We start from the raw sequence: 26,271 nt of genomic DNA, 5'->3' as shown, positions 1-26,271 counted from the left end.
TTGATGTCTGGAGGAGGAGGGTGATGTACTTGGCAAGCAATACAAATAATACTTGTTTAATGGAAATGCTTTCTAAAAGCCCAAAGGGATCTCTGTGCTATTCAGAATTGGATCAACTATAGTTTATTCCTTCAGACAATTTGTCTGGACCAACAAGGAAAGAGGAATGAAAGAGAACATCATGTCCATTTGGGAAAAAAAAAAACCAAAAACAAAACACCAAAACCCCAAAAAGTAGTGCTTTTATTCTTCTGATCACATTTCTTTGTTAACATTAAAATGTACTATTGTAGAAGCCATTAATAAAACGTATTCTACGTTAACCACTTCTGCTGCAATTCGCAAGCTGTTCAGTGTTTCTTCGCTGGAAATCATTCTTTCAAACTTCACATCTACTGTATAGATGATGGAAAAAAATTTGTAGCCATCCAGCCAGCTAAGAAAAGTAAGAATTTCTTGGGTTTAAGAACACTACATTTTCCCTTTTCCTTCCAATTAAGCAAGAACTTCTGTGACACAGAGAACGTTACTGCAACAAACTGAGAATCCATAAGCATATGTCCACCCACATGAGCAGCAGTTCTGGATTTAACCATGGTAAAAGTTTGCAAGGCAATTCCTGAAGTTAAACCCAGCCCTATGAACAGCAAGGTGGCCTTGCAGGGACCTACTCTGAAGACTGTGTCCTGTCTAAGCTCCTGTCTCATCCCTTTCTTGTATTTGCTTGGCTCTCTTAGCCCTAACTTTGATGCGTCATCCTTGTCTGCAGTCCTATTTTAGGCTTGGGGGTTTTTTTACTTACTTTTTTCAATCCTAACAAAGCATGAGGCACCTCCAAGCTACAATTATTTAAGATACTCTTGTCCAAACTGTTCCAGAAAGCAATAATAGGAAGTCAAAAGATGTATCTGTTCTCCCACCCAGTTTACTGGTTTATTGGAATTTTGGATGTGATCCTGCAGGTTGCTTTTGCTCCAAGCATCCTTCTGAATTAGGCAATAAGTAGCTGGACCAAACAAACTAGATTATGAATGGCAATCAGTCCCAAACCAGATCTTCCACTTGCATAAAGATCCAAACTTTCAGGTTTTTTATTCCACGTTAGGATGTAAAATTGAATTTGATATTCTCAGAAACAAAGGAATCACAAATAATTGCACTGATAGATATCCTGCAATAATGGTGTGTTCCTGATAATAATGTGATTCTGCCTAGTTTACATTTTTCAATAAGAATTTACTCAGAAAATTTATTAGAAGTTTTTTTCCGTGGTAACCTGTAGAAGTATTATTTCTTTAAAGGGCTGTAAGTGGAGCAGCTTACCTCGAGGTCCAAACATATAGTCCACAAACTCATTTACATCCCGGTCAAAAGCTTTCAGGGTCTCCTAAAAAGTATGGAAAAGGACATGTGACAAAGATATTATCTTAGGGTCACAGGGAGAGTATGATTAAAAAAAACTTCAATAAACTTGTAAAAAGTGTTTCATGCTCAAGTACTTCCAAAGTATGCAACATCATGTACACTGAAAACCCCCAAACCTCTTTAAAAATTAATTTAGGGCAGACTGTGGTCTAGACAACAATACAGGCCTCATTGCTGGAAACTGCCCAAACCAGAACTCTTTAGGAAGGGAAATTAAGGTTGCACAATTGAAAATCAGCAAGTGCCACAGTAAATCCACCTGTGATGGATGTAGTTTTCACTCTAATAACGATGCTTCTTTGATATGTTTCCTCAACTGAATATCTCAATGCTTTACACTTAAAGAAGGAAATCTTTAACTGATTTAAGTGAAGGTGAGCCAGCTGAGATTTCTCTAAATGAGGCCCCAAGTTCCTATAAAACAAGCCTACAGAAGAACCTAGAGGTCCAGTAATGAAGTTCAGGCCATGGACGGTGGCAGGAAGAGGAGGGTTACATTATGGAGACATTGTGTTTTGAGGTCTAAGTCAATGAGGCTGCTAAGCTGGCAGGTTTAGCAAATTTGTGTCTGTTTTTGACTGAGTTGGGAGCTAAGCCATGACCTACACAGTCCTTCCCCCAGCTGGATGTGGTGATCTCTCCAAAACATTTCTTCCCAGACTCCAGTTCTGGGCAGTGGCTTCCTGCATGCCAATGCCTGAACAATTCCTTGCCACAGCCTAAGGTCAGCCAGGTTCTTCCTCTCTTCTTCCCAACAGTACCCTACTGTGCTTGAATTAATTTCAGCACTGAGAAAATGCTGCCAGGCTGAGGAGAGAGACACAGAGTGATGCTGAGCATCTCTGAAGAGCGAGAGCTGCTGTGGGAGGCATTTGAATGTCAGATATCTCCACACCAGCCTGGGCTGCAGACACCATTAACAGATTTGCCTTATGAAGAACCATATTTGCACCCTGGAAGGTCCAGCCCTGGTCTCTCCATTCCTCTGCTGGGACTGGGTTGTGATCTGGGCAGGGACAAGCTCCTGGCACTCCCAACCCCCTTCCTTCTGTTTCTTCAGCTCTTGATTTTGGTCCTCAGATTGTTCAAAGTGGAAAGGACAGATTTTGTGTGAACGTGTGGTAATGAGAGGTTCTTTCAGCACCTTAGGCTGTAAACTTCTGTCTCTGCAAGATGCTGCTGCATTCATGTTTTCTTGGAGAAAAGCTGAACAAAACCCCCAAAACTAAAAGTGAATGTTTTTCTAAACCAAAAAAGAAAAAAATAAGAAAAAAAAAAGAAAAAGACTTGCTCAAAAGAAACTGGTGATTCACGATACAAAATATTTCTCAATACAAAAAGGCTTCTCATACTTCACAGCACTGAGGAAACTAAACTAGCTTTTAGGGAAGTGTCCTGGCTACAGCCCACGAAGAAAGGTATTTTCTGAATTTCAGACAATTACCTTAGCAGCCTAATGATGGCTTCTGTCACAGCAGGTGACTCAATTTCCAGGTGTGGGACTTGTGCAAATATCTGCTTCCATTTTTACCTCCTTGAGCTATGCAGTAGTTCTGTTATTATTTCATGACAACGACACTCCCCTTTGGGAAATGCCACACTGCTGTTTGTGATGTGCCCACCTGCTGCACTAATTTGAAACAGACCTACTGCTGTGCTTAATGGTTTTGTGGTTAGACTTAACAGACTGTTTTGGAAAAACTATTGTAATGGATTTGAGTGACTTGTAGGAATGAGCATGCAAAGTTATTTGCTTTCATGCTTACACTATATAAACAAATCTTACATGTCCAGAACAAAGTAAAACACCATGTATATTCCTTTTACATTAAAATACTGTAGACAAACCTATTCTTGGCTGCATTGAAATGGAAATTAGGTACTGAATGCTTCTAGCAGTTAGATGGAGAAACAGGAATTGTAGAATATTAAGAAGAAAGAGGAGAATAAAAGAAAAGAATAATAGAATTGTTTAGGTTGGAAAAGACCTTTTAGGCTATTGAGTCCATCCGTAAACCCAGCACTGCCAACTCCACCACTGGACCATGTCCCTGAGTGCCACATCTACAGGTCTTTTAAATAGCTTCAGGGACAGTGATAAAATCACTTCTCTGGTCAGACTGTTCCAGAGCTTAACAACCCCTTCAGTGAAGAAATTTTTCCTAACACCTAATCTAAACCTCCCCTGACACAATTTGAGGCCACTTCCTCCTGTCCTGTCACTTGTTACCTGGGAGAAGAGACTGACCCCCACCTGGTTTCACCCTCCTTTCAGGCAGCTGTAGAGAGTGATAAGGTGTCCCCTGAGCCTGCTTTTCTCCAGGTTAAACACCCCCAGCTCCCACAGCTTCTCCTTACAGGACTTGTGCTCCAGACCCTTCCTCAGCTCCACTGCCCTTCTCTGGACACGCTCCAGCACCTCAATGTTGTTCTTGTGGTGAGGGGCCCAGAACTGAACACAAGATTCAAGGTGTGGCCTCACCAGTGCTGAGCACAGGAGGACAACCACAGCCCTGGTCCTGTTGGCCACACTATTGCTGATACAGGCCAGGATGCCCTTGGACTCCTTGGCCACCTGGGCACACTGCTAGCTGGCTTTCCACCGACTGTCTACTGGTCTAGGTCCTTTTCCACAGGGCAGCTTTCCTGCCACTCTGCCGCAGCCTGTAACACTTCCTGGGCCTTGCTGGACCTCACACCACTGGCCTCAAACCATCGATTCAGCCTGTCCAGATCCTTCTGCAGAGCCTTCCCACCCTCAAGCAGATCAACACTCCCACCCAACATAGGTTACTGTCTTCACTGATCCAACTTGCAAGCTCTTACACCCAGTTAGGATGAGGAGGCAGCTTGCTGAGTAGACAAGCCAGTCTGAAGTTAAATCTACCTCCTTATAAGTGTGCTTAAATGATGCAGAGGGAGCTTGTACCAGTTGACGATGCTGTTCCCATCTATCTTAATTAGCACTACAAAAATTCAGTGCCTCGGTTGCTTTCATTGGTAATTTGAGAGTAGAACATTTTCAAGGAGGTGCAGCAGAGAAACAAATATTGTTCTTGAGCATGTTGTCCCAGCCTTTGCCTCTCTTTCAACATTTTACAGCTTATTTTAGTTACAGGAAGAAAAATATAGATTTACAAGGTACAGATTTTTAAGATTGTTACAGAAAATATATTTGTTTATTTACCTAAAACTAGTAGTAATTGTTTGGGAAAAAAAATTCTTACTTAAAAAAAGGTAGGTAATTTTGTGTGACTAGTCTTGTCACCTTCCTGTCAACACTGCTACAAGAGACTATATTGTATTTTTGGGTTTTAGAATATGTCCTTAATAGTACCTCTGGGCAGATTAGATGCAAATGTCTTGCTCAACATGATCTGTCACATTTCTAAAGAAAAGCAAATAAAACCAGTCTGAACAAATCCATGTGCTCAGACAACTCACTTCTCTCTGGCAAATCACTGTAATAGCCTTTATCAAGGAAGGTATTTGAGTTACAAGGCTAAAGATTAATATGTCTTTCATGTTGGTTCTTCTTTTGTACAGGACATTGCTCTGGGTATTAGCAATGTATATTCCTTGGCAGGATTTTGGACAGATCTGTGTAAGATCTATTTACCTAAACCTATGAAAAAGACCGTAGGTTATCTGAGCTAATCAAATCACCCAAATGGAAAGATGGGGAGGGAGAACAAAGTCAATGATGATAAAGCAACAGAGATCTCTCTAATGAGATATTTCAGTAATTTTGCACAGAAATGTAAGTAAATGAATAGGTAACACAGTGCACATAAGTGAATTAGTTGTCGTGCCATTGCACCTAAAACACAATTTCAAAGTCACCGGGTATGTAAAAAATATGTCACTTCTTGTTCTAAGTTTATACATCTTTGTCAATGTTGGTCTTCACTGAGAGACCAATGTGTACTGGTTTTCTAGTAGTTTTAGCAAAAGTAGTATAAGCTATGTAAAAATTAGGCAAATGCTATCTAAACAGTGCAGATATCAAAATAACTTTGATTCGTGCAAAATACCTTTGATTTCTCAAAATACCAATGATCTGTCATTAGGCATTATTTATTGCCCAGTGAAAACACTGCCTCAAGTGATTTAGGTTTTCTCTTAATATAGCTTTATAACCAAACTATCAGGATCCAATAGAAACATGAAAAATCTTTCTGAAATAAACTTCTTACAGATGAGTAAACTGCATTCAATCTTACTTATGCTATCTGGAAACCCTTTGTATTACTGTTGGTTTGGATTTTTTTTTTTCATTCAAAAGCTTTGAATGTCATTCAGTGCCTCAAAAATCCGAGATAATTTGTTGCTTGTTCTTACACAGCTACATAGAAATTAGGATACTCTGTACAAAACAAGATCTCATTTCAGACTTCAAAGAAAAAGTGGAAATGGATGCCAGCCTCTGCTCTCTGATACAGCTCCTAGAAGTAACTGTGATATTTTAAACTACCCTGATAGAAAATGCATGTATTAGCTATATGATTATTTTTATTATTTAAATGGCAATTTTTCCTTAATTCCCTGAAGAGTTCTGCTCTGTACATAGTCAGTGACTGAGAAGTACTGGAATTAATCCAAATTTATCAGCATGTTTAAAGAAACTGATCTTAGATGCTACTGTGCATATATTTAAATATACAAATATTAAAGAAGATTTTGTAAATGGTAGTGTTGGCTCTAGAATGGCTGAAATAGTGGATGAAACGAAGCAAAGTTGAGTCCAGGTCAGAGCTGCTTATAGATTAAATTGTTTAGCTTTTTATTACTTGAAGCATTTAAAATTACTCTGATCAAAGATGTACAATGGGGGACAATTCTCCATCATAGATTGCTTCAGACAACCTCCTAGGGTTTTGTCATCTTTACCTCCTATGATTTGTGTGTTGTGTCTGTAGGGGAAACACATGTAAAAAAAAATCCCAAAAGCAAGCACTTATTTAAGGATTTATATGTGAACTGCAGAGAAAGTTGAAGCTGAAGGCAGAAAGGTGAGCCAGATTTTGCTATGAATTGTGTCTTATAAGAAGGGAGATATTCAATTAAATTGGGAGGCAGGACATCCAGGAGCTGGCAACAAACTGTTACTTTGTGTAATTTTTGCTTAATATATGGGTCTCACTGCTAGACAATTTCACTGAGAGTAGGAACAAGCTGGAGTGAGCTCATGAGAGAAACACAGCTAGCTGGGGGTTGAGACTGCTGCTATGCCCCATGGATGTAATGGGAGGGAGGGAGGGAGGGAAGGAAGGAAAAAAATATCTAGAAGAGACATAATCTTAGATCTTCTTTATTAGCATTTTAGATTAATCATTTGAAGAGACAGAAACTGGAGTCCTTACTAGACATGGTAATTTCTGTGTCCCACATTCCAGGACATTCTCTCCACTCTGGTGGCTGACCAAGATTAGGGACAGGGGCACACAAAAGCCCTACCCAGCAGAGTGGTGTTGCCAGAACTCCCAGAAGAAGCACAGCCTTCTGTGGTAACCTGGGCTGGCTAACAGGCTCTTTTGCCAACATGAGATGGATCCATGGGAGATGTCTTTGCTGCAGTAGCAATCTCACTGCCTGAGTCCTTCCATCTGTCCTTCGAAGGCATGGAATTTGGCGTGACAGAAGGGACTGAAGCTAAGGGAAGTGAGAGAAGCTCTGCTGGTGGTCTGGGTCCAGAGAGGTGCCCGTATAATATGTGAACAACGTTTGGTAATGCTCCTACTTTGCAAAAGATAGGCAAGAATAACTAGGAAAAGAACTATGTGTGAACTACTCCATCTAAATATTTAGTCATTCTTTTAGAATTCCAAGAAAAGAGAGAGCTGTATCTTTGTTTTGGAAATGCAAGCTTTGTAATACATTATAATGTAATGCAAAAATCTCTGACAAATATGGTATGGTGGAAAAAATAAACAAAAGAAGGCTGTTCCAGCTTTAGCACAGAAAATAAAAAATGAATGGTCTTTGTATGTTTATTTTCTCTTCCAATTTCTTCTAAAGGCTTTCATATTAGACAGTAAGTACTCCATGAAAAAAAGATGTTCTTACTGTGGCCAGTAAATTATTTTAAAAACTTCAAGAGCAGTTTTGAAGGTAGCATAGAACAGCACTGTCTACGTTTGAGAAACACACAGTATTTCTAAAAGGTTTCAGTGAGAGCCATGTCTGATCTGAAAAACTTTATTTGATTTTCAATGTTTTCTAACAAGATCATATCTTACTTCTATTAATTTTTCATGCTATGCAATACATGATTCATTCTAAATGCATGCTAAAGCTTGCATGCATATGTGCAAATATCTGGATATTTTCCCAGTTGATATTAACAAATTCAGCACCTTTGGTGACAGTTTTGTTTTGCAGTTGAGGGTTATTTTTTGCACGTATTTGGAAATGACCAACTGCAGGTTGGCAGCCTATATGAGGCTGATAGCCTGTTACCTGACAAAGCAAGTTGGTGGGGGAACTGGTTCATCAAATAGGTTGGTTTTCTCTGGAGGGACTTGGGAACAGCTGTTTGAACAGGGATTACAGCCAGAAGTGCTGAGCACCTTCTCTTGTGCTGATTTAGTCACTGAAGAGGGAACTGAGTTGGTGGTGTTACTGAGGATGCAAAGATAAGGGGAAGGTAGCTGCAAAGGGAAGGCAGGCTTGCAGGTTTTCCCTCAGTAGCTGCTCAGGTTACAGTACCTGGAAGAAAATGTAATTTCAGTGAATTCCTCAACATGAAGACTGGCTGGCCATTTCTGGCATAAAAAATGAACGGATGCAAAGTTTGGTAAGCATGGAAAGACACAGCTAAATGTAGTCAGAGCTTTTATCATTTAAGCTGCCTAGGTGGCCTGACTTCAGATTCTCTTAATTTATTGCTGGTCAGAGAAATTTGACTGCAGGGCTTAGCAGTGCCTGAAGGGAAGCAGGAGGCTGCCAGTAGTACTTGTATCAAACCTGAAGCAGAATATTTAACTGCCTAAATTACCAGGAGCATGCTAAAAGATGCTCCTTACACCGGCAAACTGAATTTAATTTAATCTTCAATTTCAGTTCTGTGTTCTCTCAGATCTTTCAAGGAAGAGCTGACTCTTCCAAGAGGTCTGCGGTGTAGTGCTGTGCTGTGTGATGCTGAGGTGTCTTGATGAGCTCTGTGGTCCCAAGGGACCTGTGGTAGCCAGGCTCCCTGCACAGACAGATGGACTTGGACAGGGAACAGGAGCTCCCTTTCTGGAGGGTGGTAACTGAGCAGCTGTGGCTGCTTCCCTCTGACTGCCAGCAGCTATTCCTGGAGCTGGGCACCTACACAAGTACTTCCCCTTGCAAACACAGCCAAGATAAGGAAGCAGTACCTGGATACAAGCAGCAGCAGCCAGCCTGCCAGGGGTGCCTGTGATACCAGTGTTCACACCTGCTCTCTGTTTTGTATTTCAGTGGACTTTCAGCTTGCATTCTAAATCTGCCCTGAGCCTCAGACTACCAGCTAACTCTGGAATTTATTTTTCTTCAACTACAGCTCTTGTCTCCCTATGGAAAACTTAAGTATGTGTCTGAGCAGGGACTAGAATCCAGATGTTGAGATGAATTATTTCAGTTCCAATTTTTCCTTTTTCTTTGATGCTGGTGATGGCTGACTACCCTCAAAAATTCAGGGGGATGTGCTAGCCCAAGCAGTTAAGAAAGTCATAAAAAGATGTCAGATTTGAGTTCAAGTTAGGTAGAATAGCACTTTGACCTTAAAGATCATTTAGTTCCAACCCTCCTACCATGGGCAGGGACCTTCCACTAGACCAGGTTCCTCAAAGAAGAAATTTTTCCTCTTGATAGTATGCCTCTTCTCTTTGGGGAGTTAGGAGCTGATCTTTTGACAAATGTGCACCTAAACCAAGTTTCAGTGCCGATTTCACATGCCTCTGGTGAATAACGTCACCTTTATGCAGTTCCATTTGTGCCAATGGTACTTTTTGTGGGTGTTTCCAAACCAGACCAGAATGTTAAAGCAATAGGAACTGTGGATCCAGCAAACACCCCCTGACACTGCCCACAGTGGAGAAAGAGCAGAGTCAAACCAACAGCTCCCACAGGCAGATAGAAGCTACCACAGAAAAGAGCAAGGCCAGAAGGGACTTGGCACAGACCTCCCCTGACTTAATTCACATTTTCTGCTAAAGCAGCTGGTGGCAGAAAGCCAACCCCATCCTTCAGTATCTGTTCCTGTGTTATCTTTCCCTCTGGTGAAAAGGAAGCAGATGACTTTGTGGCTTGAAGGTTTAGAAACCTCCACACATTCCTCTGTGGAGTGTGAGTTTGGGTGGCCTCCACGAGTCAGAGCACACGGCTCTCTTAACAACCCCTCCTTAGGCATCTCATGGCTCTCTGAGTATTATTCACAGAGAGCTTTAAGAGAAACAGTGGCCTACTAAAGGCAGAGCCTTTGCCTTGCTGCCCACACGGCACTTGTGGCTACAAATTTTAAGTACAAGTGTTCCTCACCCCGAGGAAGCAGATCCCTTTGGTGAGCTTGCTCACTGCCCCCCAAAACAGCATGTACACTCTGCTTCGGGTCTCTGAGCTCCAGGCCAGGCTTTAGCTGGTCACCTTGGAACAGCAGAGTGACCCAAGAAGACCTGCTATGCTTGGTCTTTCCTAAAACATGCCTGCACCCCATCCTGCTCATGGCTGTAACTGCAGTGCAGGCACATGGCCCACACCAGCTGTAATCCCTCTCATCTAGAGTTGCAATATCCACCCTCACTGCTGACTTTCTTCTTGTTTTTTACAGGAGTGAATCTGCAGGCTACCCTTGCTGCTGAAATGCTGCTTCTCTGAAACAACAGCTTAAGGAATGATAACATTATCTCACACATAAGGGAGTTTAGGAAAATGCAATGGATGATAACCCAATGCAATGAAAGGGAAAAAAATTAAATTTACTTTTGGATCTTCTAACATTCACCTTTCTAAAGCATTGTGATACAAAATGAAGATCAAACTGTAAAAGCTTTGTGTTTGTGTTTTCATTCTCTCTTCCTAGCTAACAAAAATCACCCTGCTTTCTACTTTTTCCTTCTCCCTCCAAAAGACTGGGTTTCAACTTGTGATACTGTGAGGTTTTACAGAGAGGTTTCTTATGGCTCTCTGAAAATGCCAGATTTTAGCTGTAGTGAAGTAGAAGGGCAAGTTCTGCCTTGTACTGCCAAATTTATAATAATGCATGACAAAAGCCCAAACCCCAGCATGTATTGCTTTAGTGCAGTTACACTTGTGGAGTGAGTTGTGCAACGCTTTACTTGGTGTAAAACTCCTGAAAATGGATTCCCTGGCTCTGGGGGTTGCTGCCAGAAGCGGGCACTTTGCAAGCACCTCAGTTCTGTGTGAGAGGCCTTTACAAGCAGGAGATGCTGAAGGAACACTTTTCTCTCAGGCCTGATCAGTTGCGGACTGATGGTTGGTGACTCACATTGGAAATGAGAGTTTGAGCTGTTTTCAGCTGAGGAGCCAACATACTCCAGACTTTTCACTTCTGAAAAAAGGTAATATTTATGCTAATATTTAGCTTCCTTCTGCTTTGGGATTTTAAATTTTGTTTAACAAGAGGTCTATTTTCACTTGGTTTTGTAGTCCTGCTCACCACTGCACCTGCTCATCCCACATATGGGAATAAGAATGGAGGAATAGCTGCTTTATGGTTTCTGTCAGGATTCAAATCAGGTTGAAACACCATCAATACCACAGGTGAGAAACCATTAAGAGGCAGAAGAATTTTAGTGAAAACATTTTAAGTGTGTGAGCTATTTCAGACATCAGTCTTGTTTCTGGACTGTGCAACCTGCTAGGAGTCATAGAAAATACTAACTGCTCACATAAAATGAGGCGAGAATTATTTTACCAGTCACACTACTGTCAGATCAGTTATTGTGAGACAAATTGCTTTTGCAAAATTAATTAGCTGTTCAAGCTTTTTTTTTTTTTTTTTTTAAGTACAAGGAAAAGGGATTTGGGAGGTTTCTGCACTACAGTTCCATGGGTTAGAAGAAAAGTGATTTAAGAACCCATTAATATTTATTCAGTTTTACAAAACCCTTTCATAATTGAAGTGCTTGAAAGCATTCTGCCTTTTACACATATTTCATTGCTCAGTCTTATCAAAGGCTGAGGGTCACAGTGTCTCCAAGACAAAAAATTCCCTTTCTTGAATCACTGCTTGCATGATTTCCCTTCTACAATTTCCAAACTCTTTTTGCTATGTTCTTTGCGATCATACTAAGTAGTCACTAAAATAATGCAGGCCAATTGCAACACTTAAAATAGATTTTATATGGCCTTAAAAGAAGAGTAAAAAGGAAGAGTTGCTGTCATGGCCCAATTTGCAATGTGTCAGTCATGTACACTCCCAAGAACCGTATCTTTATAATCCATCCTCTTGCTTGTTATCAGAATTTCAAAATGAAACTGTCACCAAAGCAGATCAGTGCAATCCTTTTAAAAGTAATCCTGCTCAATTCTACCTGCTACACAGGGGAACATCAGCTTAACTTGTAATTAAAGAAGATTTCTCTAGGGAGATCTCAGATGTGGCCTGTCAGTTCCCAAGAAAATGGTAGCAATTATTGACCTCATTTTTCCTTTGCTCTAACAGTCAGATTTAAAATGACAGAATGACCTGAGCTGGAGCATAATTCCTGTCAGTGACGATGTGACAAGAATGTATGACTGTGAAGGAATAAACAAAAAGGATATCAGTTAAAAATGAAAGAATAGATAAAAATTCTGCCTCCTTCTAACAGCCTAAGTGAATGCATCACTTTTTCAAGCAAAGCAACCATCCTCAGGAACTGGTTCTGGCTCGAATAACAGAAAATTTCCTTTGGAGCAGGCAGGTCTTAAAGTTACAGGCAAAGAACCGCACAGAGTTCTCTTAGGGAGAGGTTAATTCTGTTACAGTTTGCTTTCTTAATGGTCTGTTCAGCTCTTGTTGACTTTACAAGGCGTTGGGAAGACAGATCAGTGTCAGAATTAATTTTACATCAGTGATACGAAAGCCTGCACAGCTTAACTTACCTGCTTCCAAACAACTAGGCTTGGTAAAGGACACCTGTGTATGAAGAACCAGTATGTAATTTCTCCTTATATAAGAGCAAGACAGCCAGCTGCACTTTGAGAAGCACAGGAAAATAATTCTACCAAAACAAAGGAGGCAATCACCCCTTTAAGGCTATGGATTTACCAGATTATTTGGTTTTGGAACAGAATATTCCCCAAAAATATACCAGGTATAGAGTGTTCGCACAAAATTTGCCACATGTGCAACTAAGATCTCCCATCCTACATTTAGACCCATACAATAAACAAGAAGGGCACAGGGGGCAAATGAAATGGTAGGGGAGAATTACAACAAGTTTACACGGCAGCTCAGTTTTCTCAGTATGCCATATCTTGATAAGTTTGTTTTCGTCGCTATTTGCAGACAGATTTTGTTGCTGCTGAGAACCTGATTTCATAAGTTAGTATAATGCATGCAGGGCTTTATTTTGTACTTGGCATATACAATTGATCGTTTTTCTGGAGAAAGAAACAGGGACAAGCTGACAACATATCCTTTCTGGTGCTGTGAAAATCTCTTCATTTTCTACTGTAACAAACTTCACGATCTAAGATGAGTAGGAGATCCTAAGCCTCTGCACACAATCTCATGGCTTGTTGGACAAAGAACCTTAAAAAAACCCCAAACTAAAACAAAACACCCAAAAAAACCCAAAAGCAAGAGCTCTGGTTTTCCCACAATCCTGGCAGTGCAGGAAGACAAAGGGCACTCTATGCCAAAGAAGTAGGTTTCTTGGTTGCCGTCCCAGATGTCTGCAACTGTGTCCAACAGGGATTAATGTACAAGGGACTGCCTGCCCCTTCTGCTACAGGCAGGGGGGGATCAAAAAAGGATTTTATAAAATGTGTTCCCTGACCAGGGCTTTCCCCCACTGAACAGTTTTGCCTGAGTTTCTTAAACATCTCATACGAGTTGCTGGGGGGTGCTTGGCTGCTGGCAGGGGAGACAAGGAAGGATTATTTGAAAATCTGTGTGGGTAGCATTTCTAGCTCCTCTGGGCAGACTTAAAAGTAGAGCTGTGTGTTTTTCTCTTTAAAAGACAAGAAACTAAATTAAAATAAAGTATTAAAATGTAAACATATAAAAATGAAATAAAGCGTTAGGGTGCTTTTTATATCTTGCACTCTTTGACAGGCAATTGTCAGCAGCCCTTCAGAAAACTGTAGGTCAAAAACTCAACTTGTAAATTATTAACTAAATAATTGCTTAATTCAGACTTTTTTCCTGCAGTGTTAATGCCCTTTACAGACACTTTTGCTAAGGACAAGAGCAGTAGAAGATTGAATACAGCCTGTGAAGCACAGAACAAAGAAGGAAAACTGTGAGACATGTTGGAAAAACTGACTTCCTACATACATGTAATTAACACTTGTTTCAAAACAATAACAAAGTCACCTAGTCAGGATGTATAAAGTAGAATGCACTTCTAATTTATAAAATGCTCCAGGCAGCAGACTTTGTTTGCATCATTTAACAGTACATGTAAGTCAATATATTAATGAATTTGTGAAGTTCACTACTATTAATTTCATACTCCTGAAGTACTTTAAAGTTGCAATAGCTATAGAATGTGTGCAGAAGCATGTTTTAAATACAAAAGGTTCCATGAGCAAATAGAAAACTGTAACATAGGATACCTTATTTTTTCAGAAACAAATAATGGTCCTGAAAATACTTTCATCCTCATGAGCGAAACAGTGTTCAGTTGAAGCAATTATTTAACTGCCCTGAACTCCTCATAGACATACAGAAAAACTAAATCAGAGCTAAACATATGTGGCATTTTAAGTACCATGAAAGCCACTGTGCTGGCTGGAGAGTTGGACTCCCATGCAACTGGCTTCTCATCTGTGCTTCCCCTGGGCTGGGAATGCCACTGCAGAGTTGTTGGCAGTGCTGGTTGTATAGCTGTTACCTATTTCAGATAAAGGGACTGGTTAATTGAAACTATCCAAACAGGAGCTCTTAAAATACACTGTGGCAAGTTCATGTGGGGAGCTGTGGAGGACAGTGACCTGCAGCAAAGGAATGGTGGTGTGTGCCTCGGAGCTGGCACAGCTGGCACAGCTGCAACAGGAGCAGACAGGTGTTCATATTCTTGGCTAGATTTTGTAGTGACTTCTTTAGTATAGATCCCCCAAATCAAATCCCCTCTGCCCTGCATTTTTACTGTGCTAAATCACCAAGTTCTTGTTTCCATGAATTTACACAATCTAGAAGTTAAAGTCATACTTTCAAGCTTTTCACTGTAACAGTAAATCTAGAATTACATTTAAAAGGAACACCTGTAAATGAAGATTTTTACTGACATCTGTAAATTCAGAAAGCCCAGAAAGGAACAAAGTGGGATTAAAACCCACAAAAGCACATCTATAATAATGCTTATGTGTTTGCTGTTTTTTCCAAACCCTCTACTGAGTGTCTTATTTATACCTTAAATCTACTAAGATGAATTCTGCCCAGCTGTATTTCCTTTGTGGAAAATTGCACCCATAAACACTTAGTCAAACTGGGCTAAGTACTTGCCCAAAGGCAAAATCTGCCCTGATACATACCCTGTCTAACCTGCTCAAGTTGTTGAGTTATACAAGGACACTAAACCAGGACAAATTCCTATCCCCTTGCCCCTGGAAGAAGTAGGAGATTGATGAGGGGGCACGTTCATAGCACAATTATGACCCAACACATTATGAGTAAACGCCATGCTGGCTGCTGGAGATACCAGCAGAGTTCCACACAGATGTAACAGTCCCCTTGGCCAGACTCACTGGGCCCCTAGTATCTTAATTTCTCTTTAAAAACAGGGAATGAAGGACTCTGGCAAGGTAACTCAGTGCTGAAGTTTGAGGTATGTGTGTGCACGTTTTCTACCTGTTGCTCTCCATGCAAGGATTGGTAAGATAGGTCATGTTGTATCCTGCTTTAGCCACATCCTTAAAATTAACAGCACTCAGCTCAGAGATTTGTTCTTGTTCTTCCAGTTTGGGTGAAGGAGATCTTGGTGTGTTCTTTTGCCCAGTAGAGAAACAGTTTTTCTTGGTTTGCAGTCATTTGCTGTGCCATTTCTTGTAGTTTTTGCCCAAATGGATAGACCCTTTCCTGAGCTATTTATAGGGATGTAAGTGGAAAAAGGGGAAGGAAAAGAATGGAGGAGGGGGAGGTGTTTGTAGCATGCTGCTGAGGATTAGAGAGTTCACATCCCAGCTTCTAAGGTTTCAGCCTTAATCTTCCAACACATGCAAAGCCTTTCAATTTCACTTCGAGGTCACTACCCACAAAACAGCCTAACTTCTGTGTGACAAATGTGGGTACAAAACTCAGTAAAGGAAGCTTTTCAATTAGTATAAATTGTTCCAGGAAAGAAGCATGAAATTTTAACTAAAAAATATCTATTTCTAAAATCTGTACATTAAATTTTAAATGAAGTGGATTTCAAGCTTGTGGGTTTTAATAGACGTTTATCTTCTAATTTATCATTCGATGCTAGATACCATTTACCAGTAACTGTTGATTGAAAGAAGAAAAGTAAAACCCGAAAAACTCAAAAGGGTAAGCATGTCACAATATCTAATTATGTGTAAAGAAAATGTGACTAGAAGACATCCAGTACTCCAGTGGGTATTGCTGGTCCTGCAATACATCTTGTGCCTTTGTGATTATGTCCAGTATTAGAAGATCAGCTTTCTTGGTGGAGGCTTTTCACACAGCTAGCTTTCCTCAGCATTCAGGAAGATCATCTGATAGGATCAGCCTAAGCTGACCTGTAAAGTCAAGCACCACCAAAGCTGGGAATTTCCATGTGACATAACAGCTCCATGAGAGCGCTGCACCACGGCGGCTGTCGCACCCATCCCGACTGACTGAACTGGTTCTCAGAAGAGACAGTCGTTATAAAGACAGAGATCATTTGGAAAAATTCTGCTTCCCTTGATAGTGAAGCATCAATGAGGTTCAGTGCTGCTCTATAGTGGACAGATAGCAGGTGGGAGGAAAGCAGACTTGCTGGCAAGGTCAGCTTGAAGTATCTGAGACGTGATACACATCACAGGCACTGATCAAGTACCGCTTCCAGAAGATGAGTATCCTCACAAGCTCAGGTTTCCAAGAAGGATAAGCATCACTTCTTACTTTGCATTAAATGTGTGTTGTTAGGAATAACTATTTGAAGACAATGGCTTACAAGGAAATGTAATAAACACATTTTTTCACAGGAGAAGTTAGAAGCAGCACGGATGGCACTTGCAGCTGATTTAAGTTTCAATACAGAAAACCTTAAAAACAGATAAAATGAGAACCTTCTGTACTCAAACCCCCACCCAAAAAAGCATCAACTAAGAGAGAAAAACCAGCTAGCAGATACAGAATAATTGTTTGCCAGTGAAATGCATTGTCTGAAAGAGTGGCAAAGGTGATAATGGTAAATCTAGTTATTTAGTATCATAGAATACTAAGATGTTTCAGGCAAAAAAGAAGCACTAAGAAGCTTTCCCCAGGAAAACCAACTATAGTAAGAAATATATGCTTCTGTTTAAGTCTGTGTGATCTATAAATGTGGTGAGGGGGTAAATGTGTGATAGCTGTGAGAGTTAGGTAAGCAAGTAAAATAAAAGAATTGCAAGCATCACTGATTTTAAAGAAAATCCATCTATTTCGAATTATTTCTTTTATGAAGGTTATAAGAAAGAAACCAGGAGGTGATGTCTGAAGATGTCCTCTGGTACTTTCCCCAGCTAGGTATAAACACTGTGTCATTTGAGGGCTCTAATTGAAATTGAAAGCTTCCTTCATTCTGACTGTGCATATGTCTTTTTCCTAATTTAAACTCAGTTACCTGCAGTATTAACCTGAGGAGCTGATCAACTGTATATTGATCAAAGTATATCCTAAACAGGTTTATGGAGTCAAATGCATCATCATTTCAGGTAACAAATTCTCAAACCCCATCTGATGCTGGGTTGATGAATGACGTGTCACAGGTGTTTAATGATCTCGCTTTGCTTTCTACTTTGTTATTTAGTTCAGAGTTCTTCATTTACATTGAATCATTATTTGAATAATATTGTATCCTCTTTGCTTAAACAACCACCTTATTGCATCCAATGAAAATGCCTGAGAATTACACTTACACCAGTGTCTTATCAATGCTGTTCATGTTTGGAGGTGGAACAGTGGGGGGGACACCTTTGTAAAGGAAGCAAGAACACATGAAATCCCAAATTTACCAAAGACCAGGGGACTAGTATGGGTGTCTGGTTTTCAGCTGATCAGGATGTTCCTTATCCTATTGAGTGCTCAGGAGTTGTTAGGTTTATTAAGTGCTTGCAGAATGCGTGTCAAACTTCAGCAAGACCTGAGGTTTAACAAGCCAGAATATTGAAATACTCACACGCCTTTAAACTCAGGAAAACACATCTGGGGAAAAATGGGATAGTGCTGTCTTGTTTCCCTTCTACACCTGTCCTAGTGACATTGCTCTCTGTCTTTGCTTTCAACTTTGTACCTTTCCATCAAAACACTTTCTGATCTGAATTCTGACATCTCCCAAAGGTGTCTGGTGTCTGGCAAACAAAAGAAAATGCCTTCCTGATTGATGAAAAAGAAATTATTTTGTGAAAAAAAAAAATTCAATTTAGTCCTGAGGGGACATTTTAGTTACACCAGATTTGAAATAAAATTATGCTGTTAATTTAGTAAATGTAAAAGGGGAAAAAAGTGGTTCTTTTTCCTCCAGGATAGGTTATAAGGGACATTTTTTAGGTTTTCTTGAAGTTATTGCAACCAAAATAACTCTCATCTAGCCTTCTATCTTCAAAGGGTTTTTGCAGATGCTATTGAAATGCAGGGTACAAAGTCAACAGCAGTAAGGAAATAACTGAATTAAACCTAAAAGGTTTTAATTTCAGTTTTCACTGAAATGGAGAGCTATTTGTATTTTGCAGAACAATAAAGCTAAATGCTACCTTTTCTGTTGCCTTGTACAAATTTCCAGTTTTAAAGACAAGTTTCAAATGTGTTTCTGCACCAAGAAATCACAAGCTGTATCTCAGCTTTCAAAGGAGAGTATGAAGATCCTGTGATGCTTTTGACACACATCAGAAAAATAAAAAAATCTTAGAGAGAATATATAACTAAATTTCTGCCAGAAAACAGAGCCGTGGAAATTGAAAAGAATGCTGTAAAACTAGAGATGTGATGACTTTATTTTTCTGGGGAAAAATACCTTCTCATGTTTCTTAATCATCAAGCTGCAAGATAAAGCCAATAACTCCAGTATTTGAACAGGAAAAATTTCCAAGGCTGTTTCTAAGGATGAATCCAGATTCTTCTAACACGTTTGTCAGTGGAAGTACCTAATATTTGGGAGAAGATTTGGATTTCTTAGGTAACTCACATAAATAAGCTGTCTACTCTTTGGAGAGTGATGATCACTGCTGGCTGGAAGACATCTCTCATTTCTGCTTTCAGTAGCAGTAGGAAGTGGGAAGAAGAAAGGAACCGATAAAGACTTCACTAACCTGAACTGATTTTGGATATATTTGTGTTCTAGGTCTTTGACTTTTCATTTTTATTCCATGAACTTGAAAATATGGAGTTTTTGTCTGGCTTCATGCATAGCCTTCTGTCAGTATTAATAGATAAGTCTTGGAAAGAAGTCAAGTCAAGGTAAGAGGGTACTCCTAGGTAAGAAGGGCTGATTTTAAGATTTAAATCCACAGTACAGTCTCTGGTGTAACAGCAAAGTAACACTGCAATACTACTCCAGGAAGGCACATAATACTAACAGCTGAGAGGACAGATGCAGCTGTTCCTAAAAAATATCCCATTGCATGGGATGTTTTTCATATCACACAAGCATCTGAATTTGGGGAAGACGATAATATTGAGTAGCCAGTCATAATGCAAATAGTTTAAACTACTTAATACATAAAGATATTTTAAAAATAAATTGATGAACACTTAAATATAAAACCAGACTTCATGTTTTTTCCCCCTGGAATTGCATGGACTATTGACAAACTCTGAAAAAAAATAAACCATGTGCACAGTAAAACATGGTTCTGACACAAATACCAACTCCTCCCAGATCAGAACTTGCACAACCTCACAACTAATCTTTTAAACTGCAGCAGAAGCAACTTGGCTGGCTGCAGCCAGCAATTGGAGAGAAAGCGAGTGTGGATAGTAATATTCAGAACTGCCTTACCAAGAGATGTGCCAATTCCCTGACAAGGAAATCACTCTCAAAACGTTTGCCAACCATTTATTCCTTGCCAATTTGAAGGCACTTTGCCTTTTGGAACAGTTTTATCCATGCTTACAGCAAAATGCAAGAAACAAAGCATAGTTTTACTTCTAGTTGGATGTGAAGATGCAAGTGTAATATAGGGAAATAGTGAAACAGAATCTGATGCCTGTTTTCTAAAGTGTCAGTTGAGAACACAAAACAACAATTAAAGAGGGAAATACCTTCTTCTGGTAACTGGTCCTTAACTTTTTTTCTTCCTTCCATTTCTCCCTTAAATCCTTGAGGGCAAAACCCTGTATTTCAAATGCTAATTCATGTTTTGGATTTCAGTCATGTTTAAAGAAGACTGGGCAAGGAGAGGAAAGGAAATGACAGTTGATTTTCAAGCTTAATAAAGAAAACAGAGAGTATGGAAGTTCTTTTATGTCTCCTCCAAAGCAATTCTAAATTTACCTCTTTTAAAACCCTAAATGAACCCTAATGAACTCCAAGGACACATCTTCTTAAAAGTGTGTGGAACCCAAATAACAGAGCGCTGTCTGCTGGCACAGGATAAGAGGGTGCACAAGCTAATTAGCTCCCTTTCACCATCAGCCCCAACAGTGGGTATCCTAGAGTTTAATCCACACATAACTGGAATTTTAGAGCCCAGACTCTTAAACCCATCACACCATGGAAACACCCAGACCGACACTTTCCTCAGAATAAAAATGCTAATGACTGTGCTGCAGGGTAATGCCCTAATGATACAAAATGTCTGTAAACTGCATCAGTTATTGTCACATAGAGGAAATAACAACAGCTGTAGACTTTTTATCATGTGTGTAAGTCATCCCCCCTGTTAGGTTGCTGTACCACATTGTCTTCACTGGCTGCAAAGCATCAAGAATGGTGACTACTGACTAGCATCCTGTAAGAGGTTCTTTATGAGCTAGGGGAAGAACAGTTTGGTTGTGGCTCCTTGTGCTTGGGTTTAGGATATTTATTTAAAACTTGGTCACCCTACTTCTAATTTCCATTTCTTGCTGTGTTTGGTTTTCAAATGATGACACAGAATATGAACTACTTATTGCTCCATTTCCGTATCCATCCTCCTTAGGGGGAAAAAAAATCAAAATCTCTCCAAACTATGATGAAAATGATCTTAATTCTTTATTCTCTAATTACATATCTTTGTATACAAATTTCTACCAGAGAAGGTTTGATTTCCTTCACTATGGGAGAGCTGACCTTTATCACTTTATCACAGTCAGTTTTGACTGAGGAAAAGGAAATGCAGTGCAGTTTAAAAGTCATTAGCTAGATGAACTCAATATTTAAAATTATCACTCTGTTGTTGTCAGACTGACGTCGTTAGAGTGCTTTCAGTATTAATGACAATATAATGTTAATTGTCATTTCTTGACGATGTAAAGGATTCTACTTACCCTCCTAGATCTGAATTTAATTAGTCCTCAAAAAGCAAAAGTGGCTTTTGCTGTTAGGTAGATAAGAAGCCCCACAGAAGTCATAAATATTCACTTCATTTCATATTCTACTCTACTTGTCAGCTGTGCACTAGTCCCGTGGGTAAAGATGCAGTCATTCAGATATTGTGGCTCGTGTATTTAGCATGTGATAAGGCAAGCCATGGAGAGTGTATGCAGATAATGGATTTACAAGCTCCACTGTTGCCAGGCACTCACAAATTGGTTGATAAATTTGATGTGCTCAAAGTCTGAAGTGTGGCATGTATAATGTGACAGAGCTGCACGTCCCAGGGTGTTTCTTCTCTGTTACAGTTGGGCAATCCTCTTTGTACCTTTCTACCACTGCATCACAAGGCAGGCTCATCCCAGCAGCTCTCTGGCTGGAACAACCAATGGTACACTTAATTCCATCCTCATAATTTCCCCCCCTTCTCCGTTACCTTCTTTAATTACAAATCAGGCTGCACTTGTGACATTACTTTATCATTGAATACAAACTTCAGACTCTGTATGAGGCTTATCAATGCCTCAGCTTCTAAAGTTTTACAGGCACTGATTAACAAAACTCTCATATAGCATGGCATGAAAGCATCAGGAAGAACTATGATGTTATTCTATTTATTTACACTTGAATTTTGCTTAGATCAGGGAATAACCAGCCCTTTATATTTGCCTTACTTTGGAGTTTACTAATACCTAAAGAAAATGCTATTGCGGGGTTTTTTTCCCAAATTTGATTGAGTCAGAGACTGAAATTTAAAGTGTTTTCATATGATTAACCCTTTTATTCAGTAAAATCAAGAGATGCTACAAAGTTAAAGGAATGCAAAATCAAGTGCCTGATGAACAACAGGAGTGTGTTTTTTTCACAAGTCAGACTGCTTGTAATGAAGATACACTGATCAGTCTTAAAGAACCAAAGGATCTTCCTAGAGATGAAAGGCATCAACACCAAGGGCAGCAAGCAGGTTTTGGTGAGCAGGTATCTGTAACTATGCAAATGAATTGGTGGACTCTTACTTCAGTTCCTGGAAGGTTTTTTTCCTAATCAATTCTACCATGTGCAAAAGGCTTCAGTGTCTCTTCTTGAGTTTCTGTGCAAGTAGGGTCTATTTTTTCTGTTCTATACGCAGTTTCTCAGCACATTTTCTCATAGCTTATTAATTCTGTGTCAGCTGGCAAACCCCTGCCTTCCTGCTCTTGTCCTGAATGGCAGGGCTGCTGAAGCCTGTTCCTTCTTCACTCTGATGGAGCTGGAGAGATCTTGTGGGTGCTGTAGCACTGGATGTTGTGTCATCAGGTATTTGTGCTGAGTTGATCTCTGTCTGCTGAAAAATGTTCTCTTCCAGTTTGTGTGTCACTGTTCAGGGGCTAGAACATCGTCTTTGCAATACTCTTTCTCATGCAGTATTCAGAGAAACTAACACCAATGGACAATGAGACAGGGGTTTATTTTGGCTACTGTCAACAAAGAAGAGGCATTTGTTGCTCTGTCTAGGGCCCTTTGTGTCCATTCTGCAGTCAGTGTAGGCACATATCAAGGTCCATATCCTGATATGGTGGCCATGAGGCTTATGAATGCTTAGAAGAGTTAGGTGTCTTTCTGTGTTGACTTCAGATTACAGGGGTATCAAAGCCCCTGAGGGAAATGAAAAACATATTCGAGCTTCTGCCTATCCCTCTACCTCTGGATTGTTGTAGAGATATAAATCATGGAAACTACTAAATACAGTCCTCATGTTTATGCTTACCTTAGTGCTACCTAGTCTTTTGTAAGCATAAGTTGCCATGACTGTGCAATGTTATACACCCTCTTACTTCATAAAAGTGGGATTTGACCCCATGGAAAATACACTGACAAATCAAAATGTGTAATCGGTTTAAAGTTCAAGGGTGCAGCCAAATCCTGAGGCAGTGTAATTTGACCTAGATTCACTGAAGCAAGGAGAGCTGCAGTGAACTACATAAACAGAAGAACCAACCCACTGTGGTTGCCCTCATACAGTGAGGATGCTGAGGAAATACTTAATGCTTTATGATGGCAGTGGTTTGCTGCTTCAGCAAAATGTGGTTTTAAAACAACAACAAAAAAGGTTTTCCTACACTACTTTCTACATATAATAGTGATTGTTGTTGTTGAACACCCAGGATGCTGAAAAAACTCTCAATCGAGTTTAAAGAACACTAGCAACATACACCTGCTTATTTCTATGCCACTAGAGAAGGGAATGCTTGGTCAATGTTCCCACCACTTGGGCCAAAAATCTGTTTGTCCTACATTTGCTCCTGATAACTTTGGTAGTACACTCCAATGTCCCTATGACCCCTTGCCCTCAAGCTCCAGGTCCATCTAGAAATCGATGTGCTGTAACTTTTAACCCTGCATTAGCATCATTACAACAGCTTTCATCCATAGCTCAGGTTTTCGTTTCAGTAACTATTATTCCAAGGACGCTCTTTTAAACTTTTAGAGCCAAAGCAACCTTCAACCTTTATACCACTTCAAGGATTTTCTCAGATTGGCAATTCTTTCTTCAGAATGCCTTTATGTATAAGTAACAAAGCTTGGGCAATGTCAGCAGCTTTTGACCACTGAGGTTATTGGACTTACAGAAGAGCAAAACTTCCTAATGCAAACCCATGTGTAGCTCTGAATGGCAACTTCCGGTTATTGCTTCCGGCCATTTCAAGAAAAATGTCAAGGTGAACTGAACAGCTCTAAGAACCAGAAAGAACAGTTAAGGGTGGGTCTCAGCTATAATTTCCATTGGTATGAGGTTGCCAATGCCTATGTCACCAACTAATGCTTCCTTGACTTGCACTAGTATAACTGACTTCATCTCAGCCCTGGAAGGAATCAAAATGAAACATTTTAACTAGTTCAGGGTATTTTAACTTTCTTTCCAGTACTCCTGAGCACCTGAGTATTATCTGTACCAATTACTGATAAATAATGCACATCGCCTTCTGCAACACCAGGTATTTTTGTAACCTTCTTCCTCTGTCACAAGGAAGACATTAGCAGCGGCTGGTATTAACTTAGGCTTTGTGCAGCTATGGTAATTTAGTCATAGCTTTTGTGTTTATATTCCAAATTGATAGGAAATACGAATTCAATTATGTAGTAGGGGGGTCACTCTAGGGGGGCTTAGGCAGCATAAACGACGGCACCCTTTCAGGTCTTTTCAATAGGGTCTTCTCATATCTGTCATCCCAAGGCTGAGTTGGTGGCAAATAGAATACACAGGAGAGAAGCAGATTCAGACTGACAGCAGGTGGATACACGACTTTTAGGACTCAAGTTAATTCCAATTCAGGGAGTGACTATTTGAATATTATTCATGTCTGGATTTATGGGGGGAGGGAGGATCCAAACTGATTTTTATTCAAGGAAAGCAGAATTTACTATATATGATGCAAAGACATTTTGGGAAAAGTATTTTTGTTGTTAAGTCATATAAAAGAAAAACTAGGCTCTGTTGTGAATCATGTCTCAGGCTTCTGATATAACAAACTTCACCAAATTATTCATCCCAATGTGCCTCAAAATTTAAGGCTGCAAAATACTTCTTTGATACTGTCGTACTTTGTAAGGTCAGCATTACACTTAATGCACTGCTGTTTATAAACAGGATGAGCCCCCTTGGGAAAGTTACTATGACTGCAAAGACATAATGTGCTATGGGGAATCGGTCTTGCTCACTAAATAGGTGACTTCATTGTTCTACTTTAACTCTTTTAAATGCTGAACTGGAATCTAAAACTCCATTGTTCATTCCTTACATGGGGGGAAATAAAGCGTTCTACTACAGATTGCATGGCAAACGCAAGAGTTTCTATTAAGATAACAAATTAACGGGAATAATCGGTTTATGTAACACGCTCAAACGCGTCTCGGAGTAGAGCAGAATGCACCTGCTCGGAGCGGGGCAGGGCGCAGGGGGCTCGGGGAGATGAATGCCCAGGGGCTGCGCATCTCTTGCTCCTTCTCTTCATCCCTGCCTCCACCCACCACCCCGTTCCTCCACGTGCCTGTCCCCGCATGCCGCCCGGCTCCCCGCGCTGCGCGGGTGCCCCCGGTGCTCCCTCTCCTCCCTCCCTCCCTCCTTCCCCGCTCCCTAAGGTCTCTGTCCCTCCCTCCTTCCCCATAATGTCCAAGCTCCGCCGCTCGATCCGACCCGCGCGGGCGGCTCAGGTGCCTCGCATGGGGGCTGGGGGGCATCTGAGGCCATGCCCTCCCTTTCCCCCCGAAAAATCACGCCCCGAATGTGGCCCGTAGCAGCGGGGGTAGCGGCGCGGGAGGAGGGAGGGCGGGCAGCGGGGGCTCTCAGCCGGCCCCGGAGGAGCGGAGGGCCGGGAGGCAAGAGGGGCAGCGGCGGCTCCGAGGCAGGCGGCCCGGGAGGATGTGTGTCTGTGTGTGTGTGTGTGTCTGTGTGTCTCTGTGTGTGTGTGTGTGTGTGTGTGTGTGTGTGTGTGTGTGTGCGGGAAGGGGTGCAGGGGGGACACTCACCATGGCGGCGGAGCGGCGGCGAGGCGCTGTCCAGGGTATCGCCGGGCTCGGCGCGGCTCTGCAGGCGCGGCCCCCGCGCCCGCCCTATAAGGCACCGCCTCCTCCCGGCCCCGGCGCGCCCGCCCCCGCCGGCTGAGGGCGGGCACGGGCGGGAGGGACGGCTGGGGCTCCGCCGAGGGAGGGCAGAGCAAAGCCGAGGGATGGGGAGGTGGTGGGGAGCGGCAGCTGAGGAGGGGGAGAGGCTGAGTGGTGCTGTTCCATCACCGACTGAGCTGCCACGGCTGATGGTGGCCGTTTGCCTTTGTTGGAATCTACCCTGCTGGGAAGATTCAATTCACTGTCGGGCCACTTCGGGAGCAGAGAGTCACTGAATCCATTGCATTCAACGTGGTCTATGGCCCAGCACTTGTATTTGCAAGCTGAACTTCTCTAACCTGAAGCCTTGAATCCTCCACACACTGTGCCAAAGTGAGGTCCATCACCTAATGGTTACAGGTTGGACTCGATG

General features: G+C 41.1%; 1 protein-coding gene across 3 annotated transcripts in view; it reads right to left on the bottom strand.

The window, feature by feature from the left end:
- The window catches only part of ELOVL2 (ELOVL fatty acid elongase 2), a 49,982-nt gene extending 24,143 nt beyond the window's left edge, over positions 1-25,839 (bottom strand). Inside the window, exons 1-3 of one of the 3 annotated variants that reach the window (XM_042049068.1) lie at positions 25,764-25,832; positions 14,331-14,453; positions 1,324-1,387 (exon numbers count right to left, since the gene is read on the bottom strand). In XM_042049068.1, the coding sequence (XP_041905002.1) occupies positions 1,324-1,387; positions 14,331-14,453; positions 25,764-25,766 (190 nt within the window). In that variant the 5' untranslated portion in view covers positions 25,767-25,832. Of the gene's footprint in view, positions 1-1,323; positions 1,388-14,330; positions 14,454-25,763 lie in introns of those variants that run through there. The other 2 variants (XM_042049070.1, XM_042049069.1) reach the window with 2 other exon arrangements.
- Between the last annotated feature and the right edge of the window lie 432 nt (positions 25,840-26,271).

Source organism: Corvus kubaryi, unplaced genomic scaffold (assembly GCF_017639235.1).
Source record: "Corvus kubaryi isolate FWS band 111438036 unplaced genomic scaffold, C.kubaryi_AGA036_p1.0 69, whole genome shotgun sequence".
NCBI lineage: Eukaryota > Metazoa > Chordata > Aves > Passeriformes > Corvidae > Corvus > Corvus kubaryi.
The sequence above is the reverse complement of the archived record's forward strand: the minus strand, read 5'-3'. Positions and strand labels throughout refer to the sequence as shown.